At 52.7% G+C, this 14,466-nt stretch overlaps 6 protein-coding genes across 6 annotated transcripts; 2 read left to right on the plus strand and 4 right to left on the minus strand.

Annotated features, from left to right (window-relative positions):
• Nucleotides 1-573: 573 nt before the first annotated feature.
• Nucleotides 574-1,872, minus strand: GL50803_0014679 (Ankyrin repeat protein 1; the record flags this gene model as incomplete). The annotated part of the gene is made up of 1 exon (XM_001706989.2): nt 574-1,872. The coding sequence occupies one exon, from the start codon at nt 1,870-1,872 to the stop codon at nt 574-576; it is 1,299 nt and encodes a 432-aa protein (XP_001707041.2).
• Nucleotides 1,873-4,404: 2,532 nt separating this feature from the next.
• On the minus strand, nt 4,405-5,214 carry GL50803_00112150 (uncharacterized protein; the record flags this gene model as incomplete). Its single annotated transcript, XM_001706987.1, has 1 exon — nt 4,405-5,214. One exon carries the CDS (start codon nt 5,212-5,214, stop codon nt 4,405-4,407), a length of 810 nt encoding a protein of 269 aa, XP_001707039.1.
• A 2,625-nt stretch (nt 5,215-7,839) lies between these two features.
• On the plus strand, nt 7,840-11,040 carry GL50803_0016425 (Kinesin-5; the record flags this gene model as incomplete). The annotated part of the gene is made up of 1 exon (XM_001706986.1): nt 7,840-11,040. One exon carries the CDS (start codon nt 7,840-7,842, stop codon nt 11,038-11,040), a length of 3,201 nt encoding a protein of 1,066 aa, XP_001707038.1.
• Nucleotides 11,041-11,132: 92 nt separating this feature from the next.
• Nucleotides 11,133-11,891, minus strand: GL50803_0016424 (Disc-associated protein; the record flags this gene model as incomplete). The annotated part of the gene is made up of 1 exon (XM_001706985.1): nt 11,133-11,891. One exon carries the CDS (start codon nt 11,889-11,891, stop codon nt 11,133-11,135), a length of 759 nt encoding a protein of 252 aa, XP_001707037.1.
• Nucleotides 11,892-12,117: 226 nt separating this feature from the next.
• On the minus strand, nt 12,118-13,695 carry GL50803_0011397 (TCP-1 chaperonin subunit beta; the record flags this gene model as incomplete). The annotated part of the gene is made up of 1 exon (XM_001706984.1): nt 12,118-13,695. One exon carries the CDS (start codon nt 13,693-13,695, stop codon nt 12,118-12,120), a length of 1,578 nt encoding a protein of 525 aa, XP_001707036.1.
• A 231-nt stretch (nt 13,696-13,926) lies between these two features.
• On the plus strand, nt 13,927-14,466 carry GL50803_0015413 (RER1-like protein-retention of ER protein; the record flags this gene model as incomplete). The annotated part of the gene is made up of 1 exon (XM_001706983.2): nt 13,927-14,466. The coding sequence occupies one exon, from the start codon at nt 13,927-13,929 to the stop codon at nt 14,464-14,466; it is 540 nt and encodes a 179-aa protein (XP_001707035.2).

The following is a 14,466-nucleotide window of genomic DNA, read 5'->3' on the forward strand; positions in this document are numbered from 1 at the left end:
GTGGCAGGAGGATGGGAATACCTCATTATTTCTGCGTTGAAAGTTTTTAGATTCGTTTGATGACCCTCAATCTCTTTTCCCTACAAATTATGTATCTCTGAATATAGCTATCAATGAGTGAATTTTTAGATGTGACCCAATGGTCCTGTTTAACATATGCGGCTGCAAGGGGAGTCAGAGGTCACAGTCTCAAACACAATACTCACACATCGTATTGGACGACAGTCTGTCGGACTACCCGTTCGACACCAGCAACAAGCTTGTCGGGGCGAGCAGGGCTCTCGACGCCGACGCCGCCTCGACGGTTGTCGTCAACGAAAGGCTGACGTCCATCGAGGCCAGAACCCTGTTGGGGCGGGTGCACACCATGGAGCTTCTGCTTGACCAGTCGGCCCACACGATTGGGGAGCTGCGCCGCGAAAACGCCAGGCTGCAGCGGGTCATCCTGTCCACAGACGCATCAACGCAGAAGATCAGGCAGAGGGAGGTCCCCAAGCAATGCGCAGCGGAGAGCATATCAGGGAAATTCACTCCAGAACTGCCACAAAGCCCTATTCGTATGCTCCCTCTTTCCTACTGACGAATGGCCTTAATCCTCTTAACGAACTTTTTGTAGGCGCCATCACTCTTAGCTTTCTTCTCAGCTATACTCAAAGCGTCAGAACCAGGATCGTGGTCAAACCACTTACTAGTATTCCCATCCTTAGCCGGTATATGTGCTTCCCTATCCAGTAGCAGCTCAGCACAGTCCAATTTACCATGGTGCAGTGCATACATGAGAGCGGTAGCACCCCAAGAATCCTGCATACCCCCCTCCTTCTCGAGTAAGAGCTTGACACAGTCTACATAGCCGTTCTCTGCTGCTAGCATGAGGGCGGTCCAACCATAACCACTCCTCATGCCCCCCTCCTTCTCCAGGAGTAGTCTGACACACTCTTGGTGGCCATTCTGTGCTGCACATATAAGGGCGGTCTTACCAAATTTATCCTTTATACCCCCCTCTTTCTCTAGGAGCAACTCGACACAGTCTGGGTGACCATTAGCTGCTGCCCACATGAGGGCTGTCTTCCCGTCATGCCTCTGCATGCCTCCCTGCTTCTCCAGGAGTAGTCTGACACAGTTTGGGTGACCATTCTGTGCTGCTAGCATGAGGGCGGTCCAACCGTAATCACTCCTCATGCCCCCCTCCTTCTCGAGTAGGAGCTTGACACAGTCTGTATAGCCATTCTGTGCTGCATTCATGAGTGCTGTCCAGCTATTACCATCCTTCTTCCCCGTTTCCTGAAGATTACTCCTAACTGCATCAGCATCTCCAATGGAAGCAGCATACATAAGGCTCGTCCAGCCCGAGACATCACGTTCACCCTTGTGCTTCACCAGTAGCTTGACACAGTCTGGGTGGCCGTTCTCTGCTGCTAGCATGAGGGCTGTCTTCCCATCATGCCTCTGCATACCCCCCTCCTTCTCTAGGAGCAACTCGACACAGTCTGGGTGACCATTAGCTGCTGCACGCATAAGTGCAGTCCAGCCATCCTTGTTTACCATCCTGCTCTCTTTCTTTAATAGGAGTTTGGTGCATTCTGTGTGGCCATTCTGTGCTACCAGCATGAGAGCTGTCTTATCATAATTATCCTTCATACCCCCCTCCTTCTCGAGTAAGAGCTTGACACAGTCTACATAGCCGTTCTCTGCTGCCCACATGAGGGCTGTCCAGCCATACTCATTCTGCTTACGGATTAGATCGGACGTAGCACCCAGCAATTTCTCGACGCATTCAGAGTCACCCCCCTTAGCAGCCCGCATGAGCTCGGTCATACCACGCAGGGGGCTGTCGGCTTCAACACCCCTGCGATCAACATCGCTCTGCGCCATTTTTATTTTCTCTCCTGGCCAAGTGCATGAGACCGCAATTATTTCGTAATTTACACTACTCCGGGCTGCGACCGGCCGGAGCTCGCCAAGTAGACCAGCCATCTGAGGCAGAGGCGGACACTTATGTAGGAACCAAGGGCCTTCCCCTCCTGCTCTATAGACGGATGGCCACGAGACGCGGCACATCACCTACTCGTTGGTAGGGGCTTCTCGACGGCAGTGGAACGCTGCTTCCTTGTGTTGTGTCCGCAGGTGTCGAGCCCAGGTAACAAGCATGTTGCTGTGTCAGGTTCAGGATCAACTTGCAGGGATGGATTCACTCCACCCACCGGTTACTTTCAGTGCTGTGCTGCTCCCCCCAGGCGGGTCAGGCATCCACGCTAACCCGCAGACTTGTGAACGCGTCCGGGACAGCCTCCATTGGAGACTTGGGACTCCAGCATTGCAATGGCACGCTGGGCAGCCTGTGCCCTGTCCTCTTGCTGTGTCGGGCTCCTCACTAACGATCCCCGCCGGCTAGGAGCAGGACTGACCCGCTGGTCGGCTCGCCGGTGCCCGCTCCCTGGTCCCATGTAGAAACGGGAGGGCCTCTCGACTGCCTCGCCTGCGATGACGATGCGAAGGGAGCTCTACCTCTTCAACAGAGCTTGCCTCCGTCTCCGGATATAGCCAAAGATTCTACGGGTTTACTAATGGAATCTTAGATGTCCACAGGCAGAGGACCGGCAACAGCCAATTATTTCCAGCATTCTTCTGCTGAGCCCACACCTGCATGCGTGGTCCAAGGATCGCGCAGGTAAGCCAACTTCCCGTGCCGCTTGCGTGAAGACGGGGCAAGTCAGGGCTGGCGGATCTGGGCTCTCCCGTCAACCTTACTTTGAGCCCAAGCTTTTCTGGAGACCTCCGATGACTCCATCCAATCGACACCTGTGCACAAGAACACCCGGTGTCTATCCTTTTCATTGTGTTGGGATCACTCTGGCCTTGGTGATTAGTCGTTCTCCTTTCCTCAACTGACATTATCTACTCAGCGGAGATCACAGGGGTCAGCTGGAAGTGGTCTGGAGGGCAGTGGGCGATTGACTCTCGGGTCCATCTGACGGCCTCATCAGGTGCTCATTCTCACTTGGACAACTTTGATGACTGTGGAATAAACTGTCCATTCTGCATGTAATTGGGGGCGCTCCATTTCTATGGGGCTTTACCCTTCCACCGTAACAGTCCATCCGAGGATGTTTCCATATTTATCACGTGCACCTACCAACAAGCCGCGAGTTTAGCCTTTGTCTTTGGTTCTGATCGTTGGAATGATTGCGTCTTCCCCTATATTAAATTCCCCTGTCAGACGAAGGATAGACATAACAGCCATCCAGTGCTTCGTATCTAGTCCGGTTGCTTGAACAACCCGCAGTGCTGTCTCGCGTTTGTGTCATGATCGAACGTGCTTCCTACCGTTCTCCCTTGCAAGCATTCTACGCACCTGCGAGCTGTATGTTGCTGCCCTAGTCGGGGCTGTGTTTCTACAGATGGTAGCCCTAACCCTATGCAACGAGCTACCTTCTCTTGAAAAAGGTTATAAAAAATAGGTCTTTCATGGGACTTTCAGGCCAGTCTGCAGGCAGGGCCCCAAAAGCATTACACTGAACCTATTTGGATGGTGGGATAGGCACGTTCTCAGAGGATTCCGCCAGGTAGCAGGCGCTTTAGTCACACCGAGCGAGTAGACGCGGAACTATAACAGGGCCTTAGGTCGTCTTCTCTGGCCGTCTCCCGTCTAGCATTCGTCCAATAGCCAGCACCAGACCGAAGTCTCAGCCTTAGACGGGCAGTCGTCACATCGCGCTAGACTCCGGCTTCCTTAATCAAGGGGCCATTCAACGCGGAGCTCTTCCGGATACACAGCCCCCCGGATGGACCAGCTCAACAAGCCTCCTTGCAGGGGACCTCGTTGGGCATGGCTGGCGGCCGTCGGCTCCTGAGCAGGGGAGCTCATCCATTTCCCGGCGGTGGGCAGTGCACCCCCTCCGGCGCACCCACTCGTGCCAGGAGGCGTGTACAGGACGATCAGAGATGTAGTTGTGCCTGATGGCCACATCCAGGATGCAGACATGGAGGTAATAGTATACCTGTCAAGACAGCACACGACTTCCCTACAGCTCCTTGGCGTGTCGGCGCACGCAGGCAGAGGACCAGCCAGGGTGGACTCCGTGGCTGACCAGCTGCACATCAGCCCTAGCTCACGGCCCAGAGAGCATTCAGTCGCCTGTTACCGGACGGGCCTGTCTGGTAGATCGTTGGCCCAGACCGCGGTGTTCGAGTCGTCTGCGCACACGGGAGAGACCTGCCTTCTCCTGCTGTGTGTGGTCTCTTCAACGATGTGTAAGCTGCGTCTGGTGGGCCCTGCGCTGTGCCGTGGTTGAGCATGCTGCACGCTCTAGGCATGACGGCCTCGCCACTGACCAGGCTCCGGCCATTAGCTGCTCCTACCAACCACTCTTCGCCAACCACCGAGCAAGCCGGGCTCTTCAGTCTTTAGCCCTTACTGGGGCACGTATCAGCGCACCCAGGCACGCCTCCGTAGCCCACAGGGGGGAAGCATGGCACGCACGCGAAGGCAACGGGCGACCCGAGGAGACCCTGGCCCGTCTGGAGCGGGAGGACGCCGGGCCCAGGAACGACCCCGGGCGGGAGGGCGAGGACGAGGCACCCCGGCGCGTGCGGGGGCAGAAGCGCAGAGACCGCGCCCGGGGCAACAAAGACCGGCCCCCCGACGGGCGGCACCAGCGGAGGCGCGGCGCAACCAAGAACGCAGGGGGGCGGGGGAGAGGCCGCCACAGGAGATGCCTCCTCCTCCTGCTTGGCCGCCCTCGGGCCGTATGTGCGGCGCGGCAGCACCACCCCGTGCTCCTCCAGGGCGGCGCGGACGTCCTGGGTGCGGAGCGCGTTGTTGTACGTCATCCGCAGCTCCTGGCGCGGATACTTCATCCCGAAGCGCTCGTGGACCCTGCGGTAGAAGTCCGGGCCCAGGATGCTCCGGTCCCTGACCCCGGCGATGATCATCGCCTTGATGGCCCTGCGGTCCTCGCCGGTCATCTTCACGTTGAGGATGCTCCGCGAGTGCGTCTCGCGGTACCAGTGGTAGATCCTGCTCCGGTCCTCGGACAGGGCGCGGGCGATCTTCTTCCAGTCGATGGCCGTCCGGAGCACGTGCCGGTGGAGGAGCAGCGGCCGCCGCACGAGGCTCTCGGCCGTCTCCCCCAGCCGCCGGGCAGCGACGACCTGCTTCGCGAGCTCGAGCAGAACGGAGGCGCGCGTCTCCGCCGTCATTGCCCCAGAGCCCATCCGATAGAAGCGGCGATAAAACTAAAAACAGACCAACGAATAATGTGAAATTAAATATGTACAGGCCTTGCACAAAAGCTTTAGCGGGTGTTTGTTGCCTGCCTGCCCCGGTCCGTCGGGCGAGCAGGGCGCCCCCATCCGGGCCATCGCCGCAGTACGAGTTGGCTTAGGCCGCCACACAGAACAGACTGCTTTACATACAGCGGCGCCGGGGCTGATGTATTGATCGGAGTTTTTTGGTATTGCCGAGGACCCCTGCCCTCGGCCGCTAGGGAGAGCCGCACCCTGCGCAGCCCCGGTTTGTCTGCATATGCCCAGAGCTCTGCGGAGGCGGGCAGGCTGGGGCCGTCCCCCTCGTTCGGGGCATCGCCGACGACGAGCTGCTGCCTGCGGCCTGCGAGGTCCTCCGCTCTGAGAGGGGCCACCGAGTGTCGTGGGCCGCAGCGCTCTGCAAGGCCTGCACACGACCAGAGGCTGCCCAGTTTTTTGAGCAGTTGGCTCTGGCGCGGATTCTGCGGACGCCTGCTGCCGGCCCGGTCTACAGGGGCGCCCGCGTGTCTACTGTGGCCTGGTGTGCGTGCCTGCGCGTCCTCCTGCGGCGGCTCCCCTTATGGCGCAGAAAGCCCCGCCTGTCCCCTCCCACCGGGTTCTCCCGACGTGCTCTCTACCGCGCCCAGCCGAGTTTCCAGCGAACAAAGGAGTGGCATGACCAAATCAGTCGCCAGATTACAGTGTGATCTGCGGCCGCGAATCTTGCTGGCATCTTACGTGACAGTGGCTCTGGGTGTGCCCGTTCAGCAGCAGCTGCCTTGAACATAGATACTTAACGTGACCCGTATGCTAATATCTGCTCGCTCAATCTGTACAGAAGGATCTAACGGTATGCCGGCTAGAGCAGTAGGACTCGTCAGGCGAGCACACCGGAATTGCGTGGAGTACGCATCTCTAAAGGCTTGCATGCCTGGATCTGTGCTCGTCTTCTCACTGAGACCCCAGTACAGCGAAAGCGTTTAATATAAACAGAAAGCCGTGGTGTCGCTAGGGTCTATTCGGGCCGCTCAACTATACCGAATCATTCCTACCGGTAAAGCCTGACTGCTTGCTACTAAGCAGAAGAAAGCGACTCCATGGCGGCCAAGCGTGGAATCGGTACGCTGTCAAGCCTCTCGATTCAGATGCAGAGTCTGCAATGTCCACGTGAGTAGCACACCACCTGGTTGCCGCTTGCCTGTTATAGACTGCAAATCGACACGTAGGCTCGCAGGTCGGCTGCATCTTACTCGGAAATACAAGACGCTGCTCCTGTCTGGATCACAGATGCGAATCGCCGGTCCCGATGCGCACGAGTGTTACAGAGTAACAAGGAGAGCACCCGTCTATGGCACACAGTCACAATTCGAGTGGTGTCCAGCTCTCCTGGAGAAGAGGCATGCCACGATCAACGGCATACTGCTTTGAACACCAGTAAGCACACCTACTATGTCTGCGAGGCCGAGGGCGGCCGTATCCCCAGCTACTACTTGTCACTCGGACGCACATGTGTGACGAGACGTGCGGGCGCCCTTCATAAAGGCCTCCTGATGCGCAACACACGGCCCAACCGCCTCTTCTCTGAGAGACAGATGGATTTTGCTTGTAGTGAGCCATGCTAGCGTAACGGACTTCTGAACACGTCCCTCTGTTGAGGATTCAGCGGCTACGCACTGGGGCTAGACACGCGTGTTCTGTGGCCAACACGGGACTTGGCCGAGCAAAGGAGGTAACGAGTCGGCGCTTCTGGCCCGATGCTCTGCGTGACTGCGCCAGAGACCAGGCTGCCAACGTGCCGGTTAAGGAGAAGACGCGATGATCCACCATCGAGGACTGCAGTACCTGCGGAGACGGGCAGGAGCGACTTTTTATGACCACGAGCCTGAGCCCTTTAAGGTCTGTGCCAGGCTCTTCGCATTACACAGCTCCTCCTCGTGTGTGCCCTCAGAGAGAGCGAACATCCTCTTCGACAAGCACTTCTGTGGACACCACAGCAGGGATGCATAGTTCCGCGCTGACCATGCCTTAGCCCCATTGGGGTTGGTGACAAAACTACGACTTCCCTGTCACGAGACATTACGCTCTGTACAGAAGAATGCCAGCGAGTCATGCAAGGCCTGTGGATCTGTCCTTCAACCTTCTTCTGACAGATGTGTGTCTTTTGACATGCAGCTCTGCATTGCATGACGGTTCGCCCTCCAAGTGATGGTCTAGAGGACTCAACGCAGTGGTTCCCAAGATATGTGTCCTGAACAGAAGATTATACGATCATATACCTCTGAATGTGCACAACATGATTCAATGCTTGCTTTAACGCCCTGTATTCTGATAGTCATAATTTATTTGCATGCCTTTAAAGAACTTATCGTTTAAGCTGTTACCGATTTTGGTGCTGCAACTTATTTGCCGCATCTTATCACAAAAGCTTGATATCAAGATATCTTTCACAGACATGAAATAGTAACCCATGTGTCAGTTTGAATAAATATAAGCGTCCATAGCCTGGTGCTACCAAACAAGCGACGGTGGATGAGTAAATTGAAATGACAAAAGATATAAGAAGGAAGAGGTACGGCTAAAGATTTCAAAATTTTAATGACTAGCGCTGGGAATCAAGCCGGTCCAACCGCTTCCGGAAAGGAAGTTAACATAGCGGTAGTAGTGCGTGCACGGCCTCTGAACACACGCGAGGTTGCTCACAGTTCTAAGTCGGTGGTCCGGATTAACACGTCTGCTAATGTTATCGAGATCAGTCAGCAAAATAGACAGCAAGCAAAGACTTATTTCTTTGACAAAGTATTCGACGAAACCGCCAGCCAAGAGTTCTTTTATAGACAAGTCGTATCTCCAGTAGTCAAGGACTTCCTCGATGGATTTAATTGTACTCTCTTTGCTTACGGTCAGACAGGAACAGGGAAAACATATACAATGATAGGTGATCAAGGGCATTTTACGGGGGACCGGAGGGTAAAATACGTCGATTTTTCCACCATCCCTCACGCAGGCATGATACCCAGGGTAAGTAATGAGATTTTCTCTGTGCTTGATAGTCAAAATGCAGATTACCAAGTTCGCGTTTCGCACATGGAGGTCTATTGTGAAGAAATCTATGACTTACTCAAAGATTCATCTGACGAGCGAGAGGCGCTTAAACTTTTCGAAGAGCGGTCTTCATACGGAGTTACTCCAAAAGGTCATAGAGCAGATGAGGCTAAAGAATCCAAAGACTCTACTGCCCTGCCCTCCACCAACCTTCTTCAACCAGGGGACAAAGCAGGTGGAAGACTCGTTATTTTGGGCCTTGAGGAGGTTCTTGTCAAATCTCCTGGGGAGATCATGTCTCTTTTGATTAAGTCGACCGAGAATCGACGCGTGGCAGAGACTAAGATGAATTCCAGCTCATCACGCTCTCATTCCATCTTCACTATATGTCTAATTGTAAAGGAAACGGCGCCTTCTTCTAATAACAATACCGATATCGATGTCATACGTATTTCGAAGCTGAACCTTGTGGACTTGGCAGGTAGCGAATCAGCCGGTAAATCGGGTGCATCAGGAGATCGCCAGCAAGAAGCCAGTAAGATAAATAAGAGCCTTCTTACGCTTGGCCGTGTCATCAACGCTCTCACAGAGACAAAGCAGCATATTCCGTACAGAGAGTCTAAGCTGACCCGTCTACTACAGGATTCACTCGGTGGCCGAACAAAGACATGCATAATTGCGACCATTACCACAGCAGACCTGGCATTAGACGAAACCACTAACACCCTAGAGTACATGTCAAGAGCTAAGAAGATCAAAAATCTACCAGAGGTGACCACGAAGATTAGCGGCAAATCCGTATTGAAGGAATACTCCCTGGAGATAAAGCGCCTACGGGAGCTGCTCTCTGCTCAAAAGGATGCTCAGGGAGGAATCTTTCTTACCGTTGAAAACTATGACGAGATGAATGAGGCGGCGCGCGTTAACAAGGCCCAGATCGCAGACCTAGAAGCGCGGATACAGCAAGCAACTAAGGAGATGGAGCGAGTCACCGCACTGTTGGTTTCAGGGGAGCAGAAGGTCGAGAAGCTGAAGCTAGCTTTGAATAAGACGGTAGAAAAGGTGAATGAGCTCCACGAGGAGAAGTGTCGGCTTTATGAGAAGATTGTTCTTGGTCGTGATAAAGAAAAGATTAACGCAGCACAGCTGGATCACCTTAGGGCTAACGGGGCCTCTCTCATTCTTGAAAATGTATTTGGTCTAGATTCTCTTCGTCACATGATTGATAAGAGCGGGATTTCCTCTGCGATAATAGAGATAGAGAAAACCGTATCTGCTTGCAAGGCAGAGCTCTCACTCTTCTCAAAAGCCCTTACCCAGGTCCTAGATGAGCATAAGAGGAACTTAGATGGTGGCTTGGAAAAGCTGTTGGAGAAGCTTATGGTTCCTGTTCTCAAAAGCTCTGCAGAAGTGCTTGGTACAAGCATTCCAGGACTTTTAGAGACAGACTTATTGGGGAAGTTGTCGTCTGAGATGAAAAGCCATCTTATGGAGGAGGCACGACAAGGATTATCTTCCTTTATTGTTAATCCTCAAATCGAGCTCCTTCGCAAGCTGACAGAAGGGTCTACTGCATCCCTGGGCTTACTTGATAACTTGTCTAGTGCGCTCGATAAGTCTTCCGAATCGGTTCAGTTGCTACTGCAAAATATCTTAGCGCAGATTCAGGTTTTTGCTGAGAAGGAAACAGCATTTCTTTCGGGGCTGGATTCATTTCTAGCAAGAGAAGTGGAGCATCGTACGCACGCACTGGTCTCTAATCTGGAGAAACAGCTGCAAGCCGCGCACAAAAGTGTTCTTTCGGAGTTTACTGAAGTGCTAAGATCTAGTACTCAGGAGTTGAAGGACAGTCTCGCTAATCAGTGCAATACTCAACATGGTCGGATCGGCGTACTGACAGATACTGTCGACACATGGAGAGCTAAAGACGTACCTACTGTAGTTGAAAGATACGCAGACATCACTCGACAACTCAGTGAGCTCCGTTCGTCCATGAACCTTTCTCAAGCCATCGTGTCTAGTCACACAGACTCTGTCAAGGACGCTACGTCTAAGTATGAAGAGCTTCTTGAGAGGTCTTTTGATAAGGAGGTAACAGGAAGTATAGCGGCACCCATTACCAAATCCATAAAACAGCTAACACAGATTGGGGAAACATTAATGGACATGATGGATGCCTTCACAGTCCAGCTAGGCAGCATCTCTAATACATCTCATGCTACGCTTGTGGAGAGAACTGCGCAACTTTCTCACACATATATTCAGGAAGGTGTTGTAGACAAACTTCTGAGCGGGGCTGTGCTAGATTCTACAATTCGAGATAGTGCTCCAGCAATTTCCTTGCTGGCCGCAGATCTTGAGAAGGATTGTTTGGCCACTGCTGACGGTGCCTCAGAGGGCACCTTTGCTATGGTTACCAACATGGCCGTGTGCTCCATCTCAGATCTGATCAGTCGCTTTGAGGCTTCTGTAGCGTCTGCATTCTCAACCCTGGTTTCTAATTTCCACCTTACGCCTGTTATTCAGACTGGTGGGTCTTCTTTGCAGACCCCTGCTTTGGCGACACCCAATGTACGGCCCATTTCCCTCGCCCAAACACATACTGAATTTGTCTATGGAGTAGTTACCCCATCTGTTCCTCTTAATAAGAGCATCTCAAATAAAGAGCCCCTAGCTACTATGCAAAAGCTCAACGAGTCCGGCAATCCAACTCCAACCAAAGCACCCACAGGAGCGTCACCACCTCAAAAATAACGCTCACCATGACCATTGAAACACCTGTTATGCCTGGCAGATGTAATAAAAATTCACTCTCAGTGCCTCGATAGAGACAACAAAGCAATTAGTTAGTAGCGACGATTACCGGATGAGTGTCTTCCCGCATATCGATCGGATCCATAGCGATCCTCATCTCTGTGGTAGTCATCGCGGCGGCGACCGCCATAGCCATCATCATTGCGGCTATCGTAGCGATTGCTACTGCGATCCTGCAGCGCCCTGCGCGTATCATATGCACGATCGTACTCGTCCCACCCGCCGAACAAGGCATTTTGGTGACTTCGGTCGAAAAGCTCGCGCATGGGCATTTTGCTCATTCTGTCGTCGAAGTCCCGAGTGAAGGAGTCTACCTCGTGCTCCTTGACATCGTAGAGGTCGCGACTCACGTCTTCACGACCCGTTCTGATGTCCCGCTCACGCTTATTCGATATGTACTTGTCGCCTATTGCTCTCGTATGCGTTTCTACGTCCTTCCCGTTTGAGACTATGCGCTGCTTAACCTCCTTCACGCCCCCGGGGAGCATGCACATACTGGTGCTGCTGACATAGTGTGTGCCCTCGGGGTCGTGTCGCGCATCCTCGAACATCTTATCCATGTTTCCAAAAATGCTTCGAGTACTCCCAAAGAAATCGTTCATGTGATCCATCATTCGCTGGAACGAGGCCATGGGATTGAAGCCAGCGAGGAAGCCAGGCGGATCTCTCTCATCACGTGCGTCGTCATAGCGTCGTTGCGGCCTCTCACCAGGCCTTGTAACCTCTTCTGGACGACGAACATTGTATCCGTCAGAGGAGTTAGCGTGCTCAATGTTTGGCGTTCTACTCATTTTTATTTTTTGCGTTGCATCATGGTCATCATGATAGGTTAGTATAGTTGATTCGGAATTGATTTAGACCTTCGTAGCATCTACATACATGGCTACAATAAGACTTCCGCTTGTAAGTAAACGTATGTCAATCACAATCCTCAGCAACCATTCAGAATCAATTTGTCAATCAGACAAATCTTGGGGTATTTACTACTGGGCTACAGGCTTTCGTCATCTTTAAGCTTCAATTCTTCTGTGGAGGTGCACAGCTTATTATGCTGTCGACCCTTAGTATCTGTTCTGCAGCCTCTGCCGCGTACAGAACTACGTGTTGCTTACACATGTAGCTCTCTGTGATCCCAGCATGTCTTACGTTCATGACTGTCCCTGTCCTCATGTCGAGACCAAAGTCTGTCTTTCCTGCGTTGTGGAGGGCCCTGAGCTTTGACACTAGCTCTTCCCCGTCATAGCCTCCATTGTTTGCAATGATCACAGGAATGCTCCGCAGGGCCTTAGCAAACGCCTCCATTGCGATGGACACCTTCCCCTGAGTCTTCATGGCCGCCTTTTCAATAGCATTTGCCATCGCGGTCTCTGCACACCCTGCACCAAGGACCACACGAGAATCACGTGCAGCAGTCTGCGAGAGTACACAGAGTGCATCGTGGAGGGACCTCTCTGCTTCATCGAGAATGTGCATAGAAGCTCCCCTGAGAACGATGGTGGAGCACGTCTTCTTAAGGAGTCCAGAAAACTTGATGAGACGATCTTCCCCAATAAGGACTTCCTCAACGCTCTCACAAAAGCCTATCTTGACACTATTGGGGGTATCAAACGTCGAAACAATGTCTGCATTTAAGACCAAGGAGAGTCTGTCAACGCCGTCAAAGTCTGCGTGTTCAATGACCATGATACCCTTCTTGCTAAGGGCTTGCATGGGCACATCGTAAATAAGCTGTCTGTTGACAAATACATTGATGTCATGGGCTGCAATTTTATCACACTTGGCAATGATCCTTGCCTTTTCAGCTTCCTCAATCTCAGCAAGCTTTGTATGAGAATCCACGCGAACTCTGCTGCCCAGGATCTTAATCTTGTCAGAGTCCATGGGAGTGTTCGCAACGAGAACCCTTGCGTTGGATATCTCTTTGGGGCAAGAGAGACCGATGCGCTTGTCGAGGAGGAAGCCATCATCAACATATGAGTCCAGGAGAGTACCACCGGGCTTCTTGATGATCTGGATGTTCTTGAGGTTTGTGTCACCCTCCATATTCAAAACACACTTAACAGCCATTTTGGCGAAGTGCTCCTGCACCGATGTCAGTATCTTAGAGCTAAGTGTTGTGCGTGCGATGTTAAGTAGGTCTGTGTGGAACGCCGCAGCGTCCTGCTTGTGGTCCACAGCAATAGACTCCAGAGCCTTCAAGGCGACATCTGTGGCGGCTCGGAAGCCCTCGATGATGGTCATTGGGTGCATGCGCTTGGCAAGCAGCTGCTGGGCCTGGCGGAGAATCTCTCCGGCAAGGACGCAAACAGAGGTCGTTCCGTCGCCAACCGTCTCGTCCTGGACGCGAGATATGTCAATGAGGACGCGTGCCGCAGGGTTGTCGACGACCACAGACTTCAGAATCGTGGCGCCGTCGTTTGTAATGTTCATCCCTCCAGAAACGCTCTGGAGGATCTTGTCCATCCCCTTGGGGCCCATGGTTGTCTTGACCATATCGCTGATTGCAATAGCCCCGACCAAGGTTGACAGGCGTGCATCGTCTCCGCGCTCTTGAGAGCCTCCCTCCTTCAGTATGCGTGACGTCGCCTGTTCCATTCTTTTAGCAATTTTTAAATTCCTTTCGTCGCTTTCTTCACCACTCGGTGTCTGCTGCCTCTGGATCCAGACCAGAGAGTGTCAGAGTTCAACGTGCTGGACCATGTCTCTACCAGCTCCTGTGTTCCGACCTGGACTCAAGCCATCTTTATGTTGTGCCAAATGTCTCTGCAAAGGGTTTCATTTTCAATTAAATTATTCCAATTTGTACTGTTCCACGAAAGATATAACATGCAAGGTACATCGCTGCCAGAGATTGCCGCGTCTTACTACGCAGAATACAAGACAAAGGTAGAGGCGCATGTCAACCTTACAATCAAATACAAACTGTACCGATGGCTTGGAGCAGCACTTCTGACTCTTCTGTTTCTCCTGAGGATCATAATCAGTCGCAAGTACTTTATGATCACCTACTTTCTTTATGTTTACATCCTCGTTGCCTTCGTCGCCTTCATCACCCCGTTCGAAGAGGCAGAAGGAGGGCTACCGATAAACGACACAGAGGACAAGGGTTATCGGCGTAACTTGCCAGAGTTTGACTTTTGGCGGAAGTACACCACTGCGCATCTCATAGCATTTTTCTCGTCTCTCTTTCCATTCATGGACATACCCGTCTTTGTCCCGGTTCTCGTCTTTTATGCAGCGATTTTAACTGTCTTCATGCTGTACAACGAACTCCAACGTGGTTTCATGCACCAGCTGTCTGTCAAAGAGACCATCGACAGGTGGTTCAACATGAAGAAGCCGTCTTACATTGCTGGGCACACGTAG

The sequence above is a fragment of the Giardia intestinalis genome, chromosome 2, assembly GCF_000002435.2.
Source record: "Giardia intestinalis strain WB C6 chromosome 2, whole genome shotgun sequence".
Lineage (NCBI taxonomy): Eukaryota > Fornicata > Diplomonadida > Hexamitidae > Giardia > Giardia duodenalis.